The sequence below is a fragment of the Dicentrarchus labrax genome, unplaced genomic scaffold (genome assembly GCF_905237075.1).
Source record: "Dicentrarchus labrax unplaced genomic scaffold, dlabrax2021, whole genome shotgun sequence".
In the NCBI taxonomy this organism is placed as follows: Eukaryota; Metazoa; Chordata; class Actinopteri; family Moronidae; genus Dicentrarchus; species Dicentrarchus labrax.
Window position 1 is genome coordinate 14,526,236 of NW_026136717.1, and position 19,810 is coordinate 14,546,045.

A 19,810-nucleotide genomic window follows, 5' to 3' on the forward strand; every position below is an offset into this window, starting at 1 on the left:
TCAGACATTCATGGTGCCGGGACGTACTCATGACTTTTCCTCACCACGAGGTTGATATGGGTCGTTTTAAACTTTATTTCTAAATATGGGGAAACAGCAAGTTTTCCCAATTTTGGTTTTCTCATTTCAAATGAAATTCAGTTGGTGGCAAAACTCATTAACATATGCTAAAAATAAAAATTTGCTTTAGTGGGGAAAAACATGTTCTATGTTTCGTATTTTATCTATATTTTCCTCTTTTGAGCCCTTTTTTTTTAAAAACATTTATTTATACCATTTACCCCAATTTGACAAGAGTATAATAAGACAGACAAGAGTGACCTGACAGAAATTTTTAAAGGTTTAAAATGATGAACTCCTTCCACCCAATGAGCTTCTTCATAAAAAGCATTTCTCCATATTTTTCTATCTTTTGCTCAATAACAATGTAATGAAAGTTAATGCTCTCAATATTTTCACTTTTTCTGGTACGAAGAGACATCAATTTTATGTATTTTTTTTTCAAATCATGGAACAAGTTTATCTTCTGCTTCCAACAGTCTCGGTCTCTCAAACTTATCAGTCTCCTCTAAGTAGATTACAGCCTGTCCTCTCTCTTACAAAATCAACAGGCTTCAATTAAATCCTTATCTCTCCACCCCTTCCAGCCCTCCTTCTAACTCCAGACTATCATTCCCCACTGAGGCTTATTCCAGCTCATCCGCGGTGTGTCCTTTTTTTTTTTAACAGGTGCATTTCTCTTGCTTTTAAAGGGAGTCAGTCACCTTCAGTTGTGTACAGCCTGTAGTTAAGACTACCACAGTCTTGCTCACTTGAATCAGAGGTCACCAGGGTTGCCATGGAGACACCAGGTGTACCCACAGATCGGTTGAGGGCACCGGTGGGGTTGTGTGTCATGGTCGTCCTGCTTATCAGGGGTGAGTACTGAAGTTAATCTCACAGTTAAAGTTGTTTTTCATTTACTTCACTGTAGCTGTTTCCCGTGTTTCACTGAGCCTCCTCTCCCTTGTGGTCGCCCATGCTTGCAAGTGTTAACAATGTTGTGACAATCAGACTTAACGGGTCAATAAGCATCTGTGTAAGTGAGCTATTCTGGTGTACGGGTTTCGTGCGAACTTCCCAGGGTCGACTGGGTTAGTCTGCTACACTGCAGTGGAATCACTGGACTTAGGCTGCCTCCTGCGGTGGGATTGTCCCAATGCCAGTCCTAATACCACCTATACCGTGCAGACAAAGACTCAGGGGTAAGTCCTCCTGTCTGTGTCTGAGTGTGTGTGTGTGTGTGTGTGCATGTGCTGTAACTTCACACATTTAGTTTTAGCTGCTACAAGGACAATATCTGGAATTATCCGCACACGCAAGAGATTTAATGCTGTCACGTACAGTTTTTGTATTTAATTTGGTTGTTTCTTCACTTATTTGAGGCAATTTTCTCCTTAAAACACACATGGTTATTATTTATACTATTTATATATACATTTATTTTGTTTTATGCTTCATTGCTTGTATAATAGATGCTCAGTAATGTGTGTATATAGGACTCTTAAGTTAAGAGAATGAATACATGATCATACAAAGCCAATCTGGTGGTGACATGACGGCAATATTGTGCAAACAACAATACAACTATAAGTCAGGCTAGTGTACAAAAATGTTATTTACCAAAGAATTTGACAGGTGTTGATTTCACACCCTGAGCCTTGTCAGTTCTCCAGTCTCTTTGTCTCTGTGAGCTTCATACAGCACTGATGTCTTTCCACCTACGCTGAAAAGAGACTCATGAACAATATAACCACAACAGAAGTTCCTAAATTAAGTTGAGGCTTTGCTTTGCTTTTTTCGGGCAGAATGAAATATAAACTATTTCAGGTTAAAGAAGCATTCACTAAGGCTTTCTTTGCAAATATATGCTTTTTTTTCATGACAGTGCCAATCATAAAGAATCTGATCTTTTCAGTTCACTTCCAAATCAGATACAGGTCTGACTCAGTGTGAACAGTCATGTTAGAAGACTTTTACATGACTCCAGACTGACATTTGAATTGAATTTGCCTGTGATTGGACAATATTGCTAAATTCTTAAACAAATCTGTCTGTTTTTGCTCATACGTACACATAATGTGTACTCATGTTGCAGGGACCCCTGGCAGGACGTGCCGTGGTGCGTTTGGGTCTCGTCCCGCTGGTGTGACGTCTCTCTGGCCTTTTCAAACTTTGAGCTGTACAACATGATTCGTCTCGGCGTCCACCTCAGCCCCAGCACCACCGTCTGGATCGAGCCACGCAAGTTCGACTACAGTGACTTCAGTCAGTGATAGTCTGCATTTTGTTTAATACAACAGGACTGTGATACAACAGTGATACAGAGAGCCTGCAGGTTTTGGCTCTTTGTTGCACATTGTTTGACACTTTTTTAAAAGTAGAATAATCTGCTTTAATGTATAATAAAGATTAGGAATGTTGAGCTTTAAGATAATTAACAGTTCCTCTGTCTCCTCTGCCCACCGCAGCCTTCAGCCCTCCCTCTGTCTCAGTTTCTTTGAATGAAGACCAGCTGTTGGTGAAGGTGCAGTTTCCCATGTGCTGCCAACAAGAGGTGCTCTCTGGAGAGGTGCTGTCCCATCTCTGAACTCATTGACCCTTGGACGACAGTGACTGTGTACAACAAGCTCAATCACTCTGAATACCAGGTCTGACTTGCTTTTTGACTGTTTTTTTTGTGTTGATATTTATTTTAAAAAGCCTTTATACTAACAAATAGTCCATATTTAAAGTCAGTTGTCCCGTTATATATTAAGCTCTTGCTCTTTCCTGCAAAACTCTCATTGAGGAAACAAATATGACTTACTCCACTTCCTGAAGATGATTTGCAAATACGGAAACACTGATGTTGCCATAAGTTGTATGTTAAAATTTGAGGTTTTGAGATTGTGATAAAATGTGTAACTGTAAGCAAAGGGCCCCCTAACTTAGCTTAGTGTCAGTGAACTGTGAATCTCTGCTTTTATTTTGAGAAGGCCACTGTTTTGTGTCATTGCAGAGCCGTACAGTTTGGACCCAGGAGGTGATGTCCTATGTGGAGTTCTCCGGGTTTGGCCCCAGGTCAGAACTACTGTGCTGTGGCCAACTTCTCCTTCCCGACCTTCTCCTTGGCCGCTTCCCCGAAATCTGCTCCTCAATGTGTGGAGACCGTCTCCAAATCAGGTGAAAAGAAGAATTTTGAAGCTTGAGGTTGTTAAGTCATTTAGCATATACCTGAAGTGTTCTTAAGGAAGCTCTTAAGGGTTCATGGTGCAGGGCATACAGGTGACTTTACATATATAAGATAAGGTAAAATACTCACATTTGTCCAGAAACCTTGAACAATTTATCAGCTGCATAGACAATGAAATAATGCTCTAACATATCTAATCATTTGCCTTTTTCTTGTTAAGTTCTGGTTGTTTTATATATAATTATATATAATATTTAATAATTCAAATGTAATAATCTTAGAGGGGGAAATTCTTTGTGTGCTCACAGCAATGACAATATAACATGTGATTACAAGAAGACACTGTTTCATTTTAAGAGGTCATGAGACAAAACTGTTGGGAACCACTGGGTTGAATGGTTATTGACTCCTTCTGTTTACCTCTTTAAAAGCGTAGAACTTGCTTGTGTGTTAGCTGGAGCGGTGATTTGTTTAACCTGTACGTGTTTTCTCCTCAGGGCTGCTGCCTGTGCTGTGGCTGGGAATCGGGCTGACTTCTCTGCTCCTTGTTCCACTTCTCACTGTGTTTCTGCGAAGACCAAGACAAGCTGCTGCTGCACCATCAACTGAAAGTCAACCGAAGGCTCCGGTATAACTTTATTTTCTTACACTTCTTTGTTCACTAATACAATAGTACAACTGCCTGTTTGTCCTTGAAAGATATCTGAACCAATATTTCCTTCATTAAGGTGTCCGTTCATGATCAAGTCACTTTAGTTCCTCTTTCCCTGGTCCCTGTCGACCCTTGTGACATCCACTTGGAATTCGCTGATGAGCAAATCTCCACCGAATCCTCCTCTAGTCTCCCGTCCAACGAGGACCAGACCTTGACTCTGGGAAACACCAGTAATCCTCTAAACTGTAACTCCAGCTCAGGTGCATCATACTGGGACAGCGGTGGAATGGGATGAGGACTGGACTCTCTGGGATCAGCATCCCACCTGTGTCTCGCTCTTCGGAAGAGACATGTGGGACAAATGGAGACTGATACTTAAAGACTGAGAGCCATCTTGCCATGAGTGTTGCTCTATAAAGGTAGGTGTCAATGGAGGCTTCACACCATCACTGTGTACCTCTCTGTGTGTGAGCTACTGAAGTCCACTACCTACCAAGTGCAGCTCTAGTCTGTCCAACAGTTCGATATCAACATAAAAAAAGGGAAATAAAGATGCTGAAATTAGCCGTAAGTAAGAAAAAATAACAGAAATGTCAAAGATATGTTGGCGATACTTAAGAAATAGTGCCTCCGTTACCTAGTTTGTCCTCCAGAGAGCGCTGATAAGTTTATTTTTCAACCGTAAAATCTAAGAACGTAATGGAATATGATATTCATTAGTTCATCGCAAGTTTTGCAGCCACCGTAGTTTCTCTCACACACTGCACAGCCTGTTTTCATTCCTAGGTTATCAAATACAGACGTTACAGAAGTTATTTGCAATCTGCAACTTCACCACTAGATGGCCACTAAATCCTACACTGGTCCTTTAATCAATATTGAAAATAATGACTCCTGAAGGTCAGTAGACCACAATCTCGTGCAGTGGGTTTCAAACTCTATAACGCTGAACTTCCAGCTCTGAATATGTTGTTCTGACCTATGACGTTAATTTCCTGTGGACTTGAGTCCATTATTAGGAAGATGAATGAAGAAGATGTGCGACAAAGGTCGTGACTCGAGTTGAATTGCTTATTGTGAGCCGCCACCAGATGACCTCTAACATGCAAGTCTGTCATCAAGTGATAGAAGAGCGGCTTCCAATTTTAAACGTATAAGCACATTCCTCTGGCTCTGAAGGCTCGTCGGAGTCTGATATGAGTCAGAGGGTCAGAGAATCGACTGGTGAGTGAGAATTACCAATGAAACGGAAATAGTTTATCCAACAAGTCCAAAAGGAGCCTGTTTTTCCTGCGTATGTACCACTGATTCAGTGAAAAATCTAAATCTGGTTGCGGTTCTTCCCCCTTTCTGCCTTTTAGTGCCGAGGTCCAGTTCAGTCCAAACCATAAGCTTCATAAACAAGAACCAAGAAAAGGTCTGACCCCCCACATGCAGCCAGCAGCTCCTTCATGCTGCTTTTTCCCCCCTCAGAGTGATAACAGAAGGTAGTTTGTTTTCTATCATTCATTGCTCTGAAATGTTTCTGACTCACAGTTGCCCCATCGCTGCCTCTTACCCGTGACTGACGCCTCATTCTGCCTCCTGCATGAAAACAAGGAACATCTTGACATCTCGCTTTTTCTGCCTTCTGTTTTGCTGGTGTTGCATTCTTTCCGCAACATTGGGGGAGCTTTGGGGGTTTGGCCATCCAACATTGTTTGTTTCCCCTTCTGCGTTTTCCAGAGTCCACAGAGACCTGGGGGGTTATCCAAAGCTTCCATGTACAAGCCAGTGGTATGGCTTTTATTAATAAGCACAGTGCTTACATTGTGGGAAGATGATTAATGTGAAGCAAGAAGCTGGCTCGTGTGGATGAGCACCTGACTACACAACAGTCGAGCTGCTGTTCCCTCCACAAGCGGTACACGTTTGACCTTTTTTTATTATATTTTCTATCATTTGTCTGAATATATCCACTGAGGTGGATTTAATTTAGCTGATTCTCTGGTTGTGTGTGTGTATTTTGGCAGGCACTGTTCTTGTGGTTTTAGCTCACTGATTCCTGAGGTGAACTCGTTAGACTTGTGGTTTGTCTTATTATAATTTCCTTCATGATCTTAAAGATGATGACGATAGGGAGGAAGAAGGTTTATGCCAACACTAATTACCAACTTTAAAGCTAATAACTAATCATGTACATTAGTGGTTCCCAACCTTTTTCCTTAAGGGAACTCTTTTCTACCACTGAGTAAACTGATAACCCCTGACTAACTGATGTATATTTAGGACATTGTATATTATATTCAATGTGTAATAATATTGATAAACTGTGCAAGTAACCCAGATAGTGAACACAGTCATTTCAGGAAGTTTGTAAAAAGTGGATGCAGATTATGTCCTGTGAGCATCAGAGAGGAGTTTGTTTTTATTTTTAGGAACTTTTTATACATTTTTGTGTCTGTATTATGTATTTTTATTTATTTATTTTTTTTACCAATTATACATTGATTAAATTAATTTGACAACTTAAAGAATTATAATAGGTGACTGACAGTTGGCCCTCCCATAATGGCTTAAGAATTGTAATGTTCCACTAAAAGACTTGAATGTTTGTGTTCAACTATTCACTGGACTTTTTAAATTGAGGTTTAACTTAAAGCATGTTAAAGCAACTAAAGCTCAATATAAGGAGAAACATGTCTTCTGCTGCAGGTGCATCATTTTACAAACTGCCTTCTTAGGTGTCACTTTTCTGTTCGATGCTGTGGTCTTAGTTCTATTGAGTGTAAAGGCATTAAATAAGCTTTTTATATCAATTGTTTCTGTTAATCGCTGGCTGCATTGAACCCACCAGAGTCAGTTTATACAAATAAAAGAGCCCACACCTCAGAATAGACAGTACCTTTAAGAAACGTATAGCTTGTGCTTCAATCTCACGAACTGACTCGTCTTTCTGTGTCTGGCAGGAAATGCTTAGTCACTCGCTCTGTGACTCACCAACCCTCTGGGGGTTCGACTTATTTCTACCCCCAGCGTTGACTGTATGACCGTCCACAGATGGTCAGCAATGCTCAATTAAGAAACATGTTGCGCGCCATAAACGCTGCATAGCAGCACCTTTTTTGGGCTTAAATGATGAAAAATACACACTGCTTTAGAAATACAGCAACCCACAAATAGCCTGTACGTTCACTTGTATCAATAGTCTTTTATTTGGCCATACATTTCATTCATTCATTTAATAATTAATATACATTATATATACATAAGCAAACAAAGACGTCCATGTCCTTGTTTAGCCATCTTGCAGTAAAGGTTGGCAGTGCATTCTTGGCCTTTTTAACAGTGTCATTGGGTTTCTTTCTTTCATCCCCTCGTACGCACACACACACGACGTCAGTCGGGTCAGACGTACGATGATCGTGTTCCCGCTGCAGAACTTCGATCCACTTCAGCCTCGTCTCAGCAGTCGCTCTGCTCTGCTCATCTGCGCCAATACTGAACACATCAGAAAGAAATTAACTTTTTAACATGTGCTGCATGTTTTAGCCTGTTCTTTCCAAATTGTTTATTGTTATCATTACAGCTGGCTGTTCAAAGAGTAACACATATATTTTTACATAGTTAAACAGCACTGGTTTTCCTAAAATGTATTGCAGAGTTAAAATCAAGTGTTGGAGATTAAATCAGCTCTAGACAGATAATCCATAAGAATGTGAAAGTGTTTCTCTACAAACCTTCTAGAGAAACAATGTGCACTTAAAATGTTTAGCTTTAAAACAAAGCAAGGGCACCAAGAGAGGACCAACGAGGTAAACCCATCCCATATTTCACAGAGAAAAACAAGAATTACCATTAAAATAGACATATTTGCTTAATTTTGTGCAGCAGATTATTTGTTTTTTACTGGTATGTTAAATGGGCAGCACTGACGTAAGGGTAAACAATTCATAGTAAATGGAAATTATTTAGCAAGGCCTTACACACTGTGGTTCCCTGGACAAATTGTAAAGTCCATCAAAAGTCCACAAACGTCTTTCTTTAGTTTTTTTAATGTATGTTTGTTTGAGTAGCCATACCTGAGCAAACTTGTGTATCTGCTCGACCACAGCAGCGAACAGAGCGCCGACACTCTCATCAATCAGACTCTGCATGTAATGGACCGCCTCCTCGTCCGATAGGTCCAATCTGAACTTGTCCTGCACCTGGAGGCAAAAAAACTCTTCACTCATTCACCCAATCAGAGGTACATTGTTCAAAACGATACGTCAGTGTAATTAGTCTCTACACCTATCAATTATAAAAGTACTTGTTAAGGGGAGGTTTCCTTTCCAGTAACAACAAACTTACCTTCTTAACGGTCTTATCAGGCTCCAGGGCGATGTCAGGAATATTGGCATCCACCATGAGAGAGAACAGATTCAGGATCAGGTTGGAGTATCTGAAGAAAAAGGAGTGAAGAAGGATATGTTACCAGGATGGTTAAATATGTGAGGGAGTGTAGTGTGATGCTTCTGAAAAGGCCTTTATTTGGAGTTGGAGATTTCCGCCAATGTTTTAACTTCCCATGACTGTGTATCAGTTTTAGATGGATTTCAGTCTTTGGTTTAAATTCATGCCAGTAAAGTATGAAGATTAAACACAAATAATTCATCACAGCACACATTTAGTGGCCAAGATTCTCAAAGTCCAAGAAGTTTATATCTTGAACATTAAAGTTTCAATATCAACAATGAATGAAGCAGATTAATTATCTATATCAAGCAAGTTTAAAGTCCCTACATGGTTATTTTCATGTTCTACTGACATAAATTGATACTAATCGCTGCATAAAAAGGTAGGAAATCAATTAAATGCTTTAGAAAATGATCAGTGATAATGTAAAATAAACACTATTTGTTTGCTGATCAATGCAAAACTTCCAATGAAGCCACTCTTCTAGTAGAAAGTCTTTCAAATCAAAGACTGGCTCAGTGGACGCACACTCACAGTTTGAGACTAGAAACATTATTTCTGTTTGCTTGTGTATTTGTGTGTCCCGTCTCTTACCTCCTGAGGTGCAGGAAGGCGGTGTAGCACTGCTTTCTGAACTCCTGGTACTGCTCGCTCTGCATGCCCCCCATTCCCTCCACCATCTCTTTGCTCAGCTTCATGGGCGGAGGCAGCGGTTTGGGGTCCCGGCCCAGGATGTAGCCGAAGTCGATGTGGAACAGCTTTCCTGTATGCAGAGATAATATTCTAAAACTGTTCCGTAAACTAGGGCGTTAATTAACCGGCACCTGAAAGGACGTCTCACCTGTCTTTGTCAGTAGCAGATTGTCCAAATGTCTGTCTCCTACTCCGAGGATGTACGTGATGACACAGTAACCAGCTGAAACGACACGGTGAGACATTGATTAGACCGCTGGGATCGCCAACTGTGTTCTGCAGGTGGAGCAGACCAACTGATTCAAACTCACCGCAGCTCTTGACGTAGGTGTCCATCACCTCCGAGCTGATGCCGTAGGGTCCTTTTTCACTCGGTGCGTGCTTCCTGAAGAAGCTCTGTCGAAAAACACATGATGTGATTAAAAAGACAGTCGGTGTTTGTCAGCTAGAACTAAATGTCAGCAGCGACCTGATTGTTTCTGCTCACCTGGATGTTTCCTTCAGTGGCCAGGACTTCAGCGACAGGAACAGACTGAACAAACTGCATAAAACCTGGAACAAGAAAAGAATCTCTGATATCCTGATATACTTTAGTGAAACACATTTTATAATATCAATATTCACTGAAATACAAAGTTACCATCTATTTAGAACAATCTACTTCCATCACTACAATCAATATCGACCATATCTTTATTTAAAAAGTCAAAGAACACTTCATGGATCTCAGTATAATGTATGTATGTAAAATAATTGTAAATTTCTATTAATGTTCAGCTGCTTAAATGTATCGCATTGTTTTTATCTGTTTCTCTTTTTAAAGTATGATTATAAGGGGGATATTATCTTCATAAACAATTTTTGGCTTTAAACCTCTCCTGCACATTGTCCTATTTATTTTAAATTCTATTATATATAAATTTAAAGTGTATCTGCAAATAATAAAAATGATTTTTTGAAATACTTTCAAACACTTTTTTTTTGTTCTTTCAGTAACTGAATGTGCTCCTGCTGTTTTTGCTAGATATTCTTCATAAAGAGATTCTTTATTTCAATTCAACTAGCTAATAAAGCCGGTGTTACTGTATTTATTCAGCCTATTTTATACCAAACGGAGTGATGAGTGGTGACGAATTCTTACCATGCTTGGTGCTGGTGGCCAATACTTTGTAAGGCGTCAACTTCAGATCCAAATTCTCTTTTCTCAACAGCTATACGCCCAAACAGAAAACACGAAAGGTTTAGTTAAAAAAACAAATCCATACTTTTTACAACATTCTAAAAAGAGCAACAACTGAATTTTCTGTGTTGCACCCTAATTATAAAGCCAGAGAAGCTATTGTTTAATCCAAAGATTACAGTACTGTAGCTGCACGACCAACGACATTATAATGAACTTCAGCTGACAAGACTTTAACTCTAGGAAAGGAAACTCAAAGCAATCAATGAAGTCTAATCAAATTAAACTAGAACCACAAAGAAAAGCATTAATTTCCCTCCATACACTCACTAACAGAAGAGTATTCTTACTTTGTCCATGAGCGAGATGATCTGAAGGATGAGCTGATCCTGTCTCAGGTCGTCTCCATGTTTGAAGATAACTGGGTACATGGCTCCATCCTCGGCCTTAAAGATCAGCTTGGCTGGCATCAGAGCACTCTGATACACACACACACACACACACAACACACACCACACACACACACACACACAACAACAACACACAACACACACACAGAGGGAAAAGACTCATGAACAATGTGTCACACAGATACTGGTTTCATTTGAGACAAAGCGAAGTGGAAAGAAATGTTAAATGCAAAAACAGTAGTAAGCAAAGTAATGGTTCAGTGCCTTGAATATCATGGTTGCCTCTGTATTTAAGGATCCTTCCGTTGGACAGAAGATAAGAAAATGATTTATATGGATGAAAGTTACTTTTCCTGTACCTTAAAGAGCGTGGCTGTGTCGGGGACAATGCCTCTGATCCTAATCTGAGGCTCCAGAGGAAGAGGAATCGGCTCTATCTCTGATAGATTCACCTTCTCGTTGTCAGCCAGCAGAGCCTGCAGCCGCTCCGTCTGCAGACACACGGGGGGGGAAGGCTGCTGTTAACACAACTCTGCAGGATCAGTGTGTTCATGTGCGGTTACAGTTAATCAATAAACACAGTGTGTGTCCATGTGAGGGCCCAAAATATTTTCTTTGTATCATGTCTTATTGTAGTGGAAAACTTATTTTTTGCATGTGCAGGTATTGTTGTTACCTTCTTCTTGCGATTCCCGCTCTCCCTTTGCACAGCTTTCATCAGCTGCACCAGTCTGTCTACAAACGTCTGCTGGGCTGCTAACAGTGACCGCATCACCCTCACACTCTTATCGCCCTGGAGGGAAGAGAAAGTGTGTGTAATAACAGGGGAAGGAAATGTATAGTGTACAGTACGTTGTAGTTCCGTTTGCTGCAGAAGTAGTACAGACAGTGGTACAATTCAGACATTTATCAGAGTGGGAAAAGATTAAAGGAATAGTTTGACATTTTGGGAAATGGGCTTATTAGTTTTCTGTGTGGTCAATATGAAGCTACAGCACAAAGACTGGAAACAGCTAGCCTGGTTTAGTCCAAAGGTAACAAAATCTGCCCTTGAAGCTCACTAAAAACCACGTTACAGCTTGTGTGGTTAATTCCAGTGGAAACCAAAGTGTAAAAATGACACTTGCCATTTTAAAATTGGTTATCGAAGGACTATTTTCTCTCTTCAAAGTGCTTTAATTTTGGTGCTAAACTATTTCGAGTTTATTACTATTTGCAGACAAGCAGCAGTGCAGGGACTCGGCCAACATATTCTGTTACATCAATAAACTGATGAATAAACATCAGTAAGTTTCTTCCCAAATGTATATACAGTGCAATGTTCTCTACTGAGTCCTGACCTTGAGTAAAGCCTGGCTGAACCTCCTCATGACGTTCAGGTACATCTCGTGGGTCTTAGGATCTCTCTGCTGTGTGTCCTGATCCTCACACTCCACAATCACATACCTGAAGAACACACACACACACACACACACACACACACACACACAGGTTTTTTGTGGCAGATGTGCAAACACAAAATACACTTTCAGTCACTAAGCAGCTTTGAATTGTACTCACCAATACAAATAGTTGGCAAGTGTAGAGTTCTTGCAAGCACGGGAGATGAGAAATGTGCACAAATCCTGCTGTAAAGAGACACAATGACATGTTAGTGCCAGGCTGAGACAAATAGATTGTTTGTTTCTGACATAATACTGAGTCTGACTCCCTGTTGCTTCATCAACTTGTGTTTGTCTATGTGCCATGTGAGGATTAATACTGATTAAAACTGTATTCCTATGAGCAGGGGTGGATCTTGAGGGTGCCGCCTCGGTTTGGTGTCAAATGCTGACAAATTTAACACATTCATTTAGATTAGATGTGTTAAAAAACGGAAATTAATTTAATGAGCCATTATGACCACATTTAATTTAATGATAGGCTTAAGTTCAATGAAAAAATGTTTGAATATTTGGAAATAAAAACAATTTATTAGTTTCTAATGACACTTTTAGATATTTCTGTGTACCACAATAATGTAAATTCTTTAGTTAAAATATTGCAATTTGGGGGCTTTTCCAAGCAAATAATGATAAATGTTTGCAGTTAAATCAGCAAATATAAAAGTTTCCATCCCTCTTCAACCCATTAATATTTCTCTAGATCCTGTGTTTTCTTTTCAGAGACATTTTGCCTTTCGTACCTCTAGATTCTCGCTGTCGGCTCCTTCCTTGCCTTTCTGTGGAGCAGGGGAAGGTCCAGATGTGCCCGACAGGATCTGGGAACTACAGAAAGAGTAAAAAGAGACACAAATTAACAGTTAGAAAAGGCAGCAATTAAAATTGTAGGTGAACTTTCACTTAAACTGATGAGACGGTGTGTTCAGTAAGGTTTAGTCACTGCTGTCTCCAGCTGAGCTTCTGGCCAGAGCCGGTTAGAGTTACGCCAGTAACATCATAATACCCTAAGAGTTCATTACGGCTTCTGAAAGGAAAATAATCAAATTCCACAAAGAAGCAAATACTCTCCCATGCAGTGAGAATTTCTGGGATAAATTTGGATTTAGTTACAACTCGTCAACTGACCCCAAAAAGAGCCTCCACATGTGCCTTGCTTCTGTCAAAGCTGCTAGTAGTGTTGACTTATTTATGTTCCACGGCCAGAGTAGCTGTTCTAACTTGTACTCCAAGTACTGACCTGTCCAGCGCGGAGTCATCTGAAAGTCCCTGGCTGTCTCTCTTGCTGCCTGGCTCCAGGCCTCCCTGAATGTCACTGAAATTCTCATACTTGAGCGCCTGGACCAGCTGGAGAAGATACATCAGCAGGTCCTAGAGAGATAGATAGATAGATAGATAGATAGATAGAGAGATAGAGAGAGAGAGAGAGAGAGAGAGAGATAGATAGAGAGAGAGAGATAGAGAGAGAGAGAGAGAGAGGATTAGAATAATTAAACAAGACTTTCTTTGCTAAGCACTTAATATTTTGGATTTAAAGCTCAGGTTTATCATTAAATAACTTAAGGATCTTTTCTGTCAGTGTAATTTTTTGTAAAAAAAGTGCTGTCATTTTCTTAAAAACATTTCTACAAGTTCATACACAGACAGAGCCATCAATCCTCCGTCCTCCTACCTCATCATCTGCCTGCTGCAGGCGTGCCACAGCGTAGCGTCTGACTGTGGGGTTGGTGAACTGGGAGGACAGCAGCTCCAGGGAGTCCTCCACGTCCATCGGTCTCCACTTCCCCAGCAGCTCCAAAGCCTGCTTGGCCTCCTGGGGCATATCCCAGTTGACACACTTGAGGAACTTTGTCAGGGCCTGTGGTGAGAAGAGGAAGCAGTGAACATGTGCAAGAGAATACATATCGTTTTAATCTTTGAGGATTGAGATAGAAACCTGAGTAGCTTTGAGTTTGGAGGAACAAACAAACCTTCTCCTGTGTGGTGAGGTAGTATCTGAACTTCCACACCAGGTCCTGTTCTTCAGAGCTCAGCAGCTTGGTTGGAGGGTAGCTCACGATGATCTGTTATATGCATACAGACACACAGATATGAAATTGATTTCAGTTGATTATGAATATCTTACATGTAGGATAATATGTTGAAAACAAAGACTAGACACTTTGACTTACATGGAAAAGGAAAGAAACCCTGTATGTGCTTTAATAATGTTAAATAACAGCTTTATCTGCGAGTTGAAATGCCTTAATATCCTTCTTCAATCATTAAAATCAAATAGACCTAACACCCAGAGGAATGATTCTTGTCTGTGTATGTAACAGTCGGTTCAGGTACTGAGCTGAGTTACATTCAAAGTATCTGTAAAATTCCTAACGAGCCCATGAATGTAACACCAGGGCTGTTAATCGAAGCAACTTATCAGCAGTGATACTGCTAGAGCATAAATTATTTACTCAACATTTGGGAATCTCTTCTGCTTTATTTAATAGAAGCAATGATTCACTCAGCATCATGTTTAGACTAGTTTCACATGACACTGTGGATGTCAGTGCAATATATTGTCTCCCACTGACTGTGCTGGTTGTTTTTTAGCTCCAGCCTTAAACTAAAGGAGACTGAAAATGCGGACACCTTTGACAAGCAATTTAGGGGTTGCCTCTGTGTGTTTATTTATTTGTATTATTGTTGTTTTTACAGCATTATTGGGAAGCAATGTGTGACATCTCTTTTTGAGAGATGCTATATATGTGAACTTGTTGAAAACTACTGGATTTGATTATATACGGACCCTTAACAATAAGAAACTAGACTGTTACTTACATTCAGCTGGTCACGTGTGGCGGCGTTGGGCTTCAGGTCGTGATCTGAGGGTCCACTGCGGAGGCTGCGAGCCAGTTTGTGATGCTTGCTCTCAACCAGGTTCTCCTGTAGAGAGAGAGAGAGAGAGAGAGAGAGAGAGAGAGAGAGAGAGAGAGAGAGAGAGACAGAGACAGAGACAGAGACAGAGACAGAGACAGACAGAGAGAGAGAGAGAGAGAGAGAGAGAGAGTGTGTCCATGAATTGTAAAATACTGCAAACTTTTTTCTACACTGTAAGTGTGTTTATATGTTTGAGTGCGTGTCCTCTCACCATCCCCATCTGTGGGTCAGGAACTTTGACAATGTCGCAACTGGTAAGGACAGGTGACGCGTCATCTCCATCCTGAGTGGGGACATGGTGAAATACACCAATCAGCACATTCAGTGTTATAATACAGGCCGCTGCCGGATATCCTTTATGGATATTATATGTTAGAATGCACCTTGTTGTGTGCTTGTAAACATGACAATACCTTTTCATAATAGACAATACTGTACTCCTTGTCATTTGTTTTGACACGGGGAAACTCCACCATGAGGTACATGAAGTTAGAACTGCGTTTCTCACTCTGCAGAAACATACATGAAGAAAACTTTGAAACTGAACTCAAAAGACAACAAAAAAGTTAGTAACAGACAATTAGAAAATATGTGCAGATGACATGTGCAAACAGGTAAACCTCCACTAACTGATGGGGGCAACCAACTCACCTCGTTGATCATCTCAATCTCTCTGAAGGTCAGACGGTCCAGCCAGTCGACCTTCACCATGTGGCCCTGTCGATGGGCCTTTGTCAGCTAGATGGACAGAGAAAGACGAGAGGAAGAAAGAGGGTAGGGAAAATGAGAAAGAGAAAAAAGGTTTTAAACAAAAAAAAATATAGAGGTTGAGGTTCTATTGCAGCAGAACTGGTCACAGCATGGTGGCTGATGTGCAAACAGCTCGACCAATCATGCACAAATCCAGTGCCAGCAGCCAATCCAGCATCTCTGGTCACACTCGCAGCCAATCCACTCATCAGTCAGTGTGGGTGTCGGGAATGTAAGCACACATGTGGCCATGAACAGGAAGCCCACAACTCAGCTGGTTAGAATTAGTACTCAGTCTTTAATACAACATACGAACTGGTAGCAGCCTAGAAAAAAACTTGAGACGGATTAAGTCGACTGCACTCTGGATGAGTAAAAAAATGTGAATCAATGAGTCTGTTTTAGGAAATAAATGATTCAAACCCAATCAGATGTTAAAGTGCAATGATCTCCCTGACAGCATCCTCTAAATATTTAAAAAAGCTGCAACAAGTTGACAAAACATAATTTTCTTTTTTATCCACATAAAGAAAAACATGCACACACACTTACACAAACTGCACTAATGTATGGCAACAGCAGAAAACTTAAAAACCAATGTGTGTGATGCTTTCAGCCGCACACCTTTACAGACAAGTGTTCACACCAAAACCTGGATCAAAATGTATTTGTAAATGCACTAAATGGGTTTATACAACAAACTGGGTTTCCACATAGAACAATGCAAAGTGTTCAGGGATTTATTATAAGTTTATTTAATGTGAACTTCCCTGACACAGTCTGAATTGTTCTACTGTGAACATGAAAAGAAGATAGTGAAATTTATTTACAAATACGTTTGGACCAAGGTCTTCTTCTCACACACACACACACACACACACACACACACACACACACACACACACACACACAAAAAAAAAAAATCTGCATTGTCAACACTAACTCCGCTTGTACTCACATCACTGAGTACCTCCAGGTCAGGGCCCTGGAACAGATGATTTAGACACGACTTTGTATAGGAGGGTTTCTCTCTTTATCCAACACACAACTACCCCCCCCCCAATCCTTTCAGCCATTCAGTCCTTCCCTGTCCTTCCTCCTGCCCTACACCTTTACAGTTCCCCTCTCTCTCCAATCCTCAGCCCCATTCCCCTGTCCACACACATACAGTATAGTACCTTGGCGAGTCTGCCCATCTGGTCCTCTGTCAGGCTGCTGCTGGTGCGTCCTGGTGTGGTGGTGGGCTCCCCTCCATCCCCCTCCACACCCGGCCAAACCTTCAGGTCATGCATCCCTTGCCGGAACATACTACAGGCGGAGAGGAGAAGGTTTGAATCTGTGAGGTTAAGAAATATCTTGTCTAGCAAAACACAGACCTTCCTAACACCGTTTATTCTCTAGTGCGAGGTTAGTCTCACCCATATTTGCCAAACAGGGTGACGGTGGTTCCCCCGACGGGGACGGCTTTGCCGGGCCCATAGATGTCCCACACTGTGAGAGCAACCTGGGCACTTTGGGGGAGGTCTGGGTACTTGACGGGCAACCGCAGCCATTCGTTCCAGCTGCACAGGACAGCATGAGAGGGGATAGAGAGAGAGTATGGGACAGTGTAAGAAGAAGGTGATAAAGGTCTGAGGAGCTGAAATGTAACTTATTTGAAGCTTTTTTCCAGCTTTGAAGAAGGACACAGGGCATACTGAGAGGAAGAATTATTTTTGGTGGTGAAAATATTCTAAAGAAAGAGGTTTTAATGTGGGAAAAAGTGGCTTAATTTTATGTCACAAAGAGAGGAGACAGATGAACACTCACTTCCAACGTGTGCTGAACGCTTTGTACGAGGTGCGAACGGGCAGGGCGAGAGGTTTTCCTTCAGCAAACACCTGACAGGTGACGTAGAGGTCGGAGCAGTTCTCCTGGTAGAGGCCGGAGAACCGCAGCATCGGGTCTTTGAGCAGGGCTTTGTAACTCTTCTGCTCTCGTTTTCCTTCTAAGCTGCCTCTGGAAGAGGAGAGCAGAGACAAGGTAGGGAGGTGAGGAAGGGGGAGAAACAGGTTTGTATTCCTCTCACAAATAAGTAAAATTTGTGGGTTTTTATAGTATTTTCTTTTTTTCACTTTGACAGAATGGGTCGATTTTATTTTTATTTCTATTTTAATTCATAAAAGGATAAAGATTAGAGTCTGTGATAGTTGAGAAATGGGTGATTATAACAACTTATAAAACAGCTTCATGTGTACTGAGAACTTTCTGTTTGGCTTAATACTGTTTAATCTACTAATATGTAACACATGACTGGACAAATAAGTCCTCAATGTACATTATCAGAATCTACATTCCTTCTTTTCCTTTTGTCCTTAATGCAGATTGACCGCATGAATACAGATGATTAAGATGTCTTTTATTAAAACTGATGATTGCTGCGAGTCAGACGAGAGACTGAAGAAGAGCTGGACAAAGATCACATCGGCTTAATTAATTATAATACAATAATTAGACTCATGAGATTTGCACATGCTTTTGGTAAAGAGACAGACTGACTGACCCTCTGGTGAAGAAAGTAAACATCCAACATGTTTCTCAGCTTCATTCAAATGATTGGATTCAGTTTAGTTTGGAACAGGGATCATAATTAACTACCAATACAGCAATACAGAAACACTTATTTATTTATTTTGTAAAACTTTGTAAAGAAGAAGGTGTAATACTCAATTAATTCAAATCACTTACTTATAGTGAGACTTTCTAGATATGTATCCCAGTTGTGATAATTCATTTTATAACTAGTTATGATCACATTTGGGACACAACTTTTCTTCCAGCTGTATGTCTGACTGGAAATACAATTACAGATTATATTCACTGACGATTCATTTGTACATAATCACTCATTTTGTCTATAAAATGTCCATCACAAACCCCCAGAGCCTAAAGTGACATCTTCAACATGTTGTCAGCTGATGAAATACTGTAAATCATAAAGAACCAGCAAAACAATCTTCACTAACCACCTGTCTGTCCATTAAGCAGGAGATTAATTGACAAACTATTTCAGTACAAGGTCAAAACAAATCTTTAAACACACATTTCAACACATCTCTCTGGGAGTTAGAGACATATATGTGACATTTAGACACGATTTAAAGCTTAATGCAGACATGTTAATGTTAAGAGAGAGAGAGAGAGAGAGAGAGAGAGAGAGAGAGAGAGAGAGAGAGAGAGACAAACATAGGAAGCATCCTGTCAAGTCACAAGATAGATTAGTTACACCGCTCGACTGAAAGCGACGCGTTCAAGTACAAAACTCACATCTTAAGTTGAACGTTGATGTCCAGGTCACAGCTGTAGGCATAGTTGAACTTATCAGTTTCCATCTTCCGACGGGGAAAACACTAAATCCTAACCAAAAACCGGACGACTTCAACATGAAATCCCGGACGGCTGTGTGAGACTCGGTGAGCGGTTGGGTTCGCGACAAGGCCTCGGCACCACGGCGGTCCTCGGGAAACCCCGTTTCAACTGCTCCTCACGCGGATAGCTGCGTTATAAGTTTAACACAAGTTTAAAAAGATCACTTTAAGTGGCTACGTTCACGGTAAAGGCATTATTTTAGCGGCTGTCGCACCGGGCATGATTTGATGTTTTTGATAGCTACACAACAACACAGCATCGGCCAACATCTACAGCCAAGGCCAGAGGAGTCGGTTGTCGATGCGGGAGGATCGCGGATGTTACGGGAGGGATTGAGGGAACTGAGCGGACGATCGCTGTATCGGGGATTGATTGGTCGAGTCTGACGGGACCAACGCGGAAGTAGAAAAGAGGCGGGGTTTACAGCATGCTTATTAAAGGGACAGTACCACCTGAGAGTGTAATGACTTTTACTGGCAATTATAAATTATATATATTATTATTATTATTATTATATATGATAATATTTATATAAATTATATATATTATTATTATATATATTTATATAAATATAATTATATATAAAATTATAATTATATAAATTATATTATTATTATTATATATTATTATATTTATATACATTATATATATTATTATTATTATTATATATATATTATTATTATATATATATTATTATTATATATA

The 19,810-nt window shown here is 40.4% G+C and overlaps 2 protein-coding genes across 3 annotated transcripts; one reads left to right on the top strand and one right to left on the bottom strand.

Annotated features, from left to right (window-relative positions):
- Positions 1-838: 838 nt before the first annotated feature.
- Positions 839-2,339, top strand: si:dkeyp-75h12.7 (uncharacterized). Its single transcript, XM_051375468.1, has 3 exons — positions 839-917; positions 1,124-1,244; positions 2,138-2,339. Exons 1-3 carry the CDS (start codon positions 839-841, stop codon positions 2,313-2,315), a joined length of 378 nt encoding a protein of 125 aa, XP_051231428.1. The 3' UTR covers positions 2,316-2,339.
- Positions 2,340-7,039: 4,700 nt separating this feature from the next.
- pik3c3 (phosphatidylinositol 3-kinase, catalytic subunit type 3) lies at positions 7,040-19,421 on the bottom strand. Of its 2 annotated transcripts, none has more exons than XM_051429161.1 (25): positions 19,004-19,421; positions 17,507-17,695; positions 17,116-17,259; positions 16,876-17,005; positions 15,599-15,685; positions 15,361-15,456; positions 15,159-15,230; positions 14,849-14,953; positions 13,999-14,091; positions 13,701-13,886; positions 13,269-13,399; positions 12,775-12,856; positions 12,150-12,214; positions 11,930-12,035; positions 11,266-11,382; positions 10,949-11,080; positions 10,530-10,658; positions 10,141-10,210; positions 9,487-9,551; positions 9,311-9,395; positions 9,148-9,222; positions 8,901-9,069; positions 8,202-8,292; positions 7,931-8,056; positions 7,040-7,349 (listed from the first exon to the last, which is right to left on the bottom strand). In XM_051429161.1, the coding sequence occupies exons 1-25, from the start codon at positions 19,066-19,068 to the stop codon at positions 7,335-7,337; spliced, it is 2,625 nt and encodes an 874-aa protein (XP_051285121.1). In that variant the 5' UTR covers positions 19,069-19,421; the 3' UTR covers positions 7,040-7,334. The 2 variants fall into 2 exon arrangements, with proteins under 2 accessions (XP_051285121.1, XP_051285120.1); XM_051429160.1 differs by having other exon boundaries at positions 12,150-12,217; positions 19,004-19,420.
- Between the last annotated feature and the right edge of the window lie 389 nt (positions 19,422-19,810).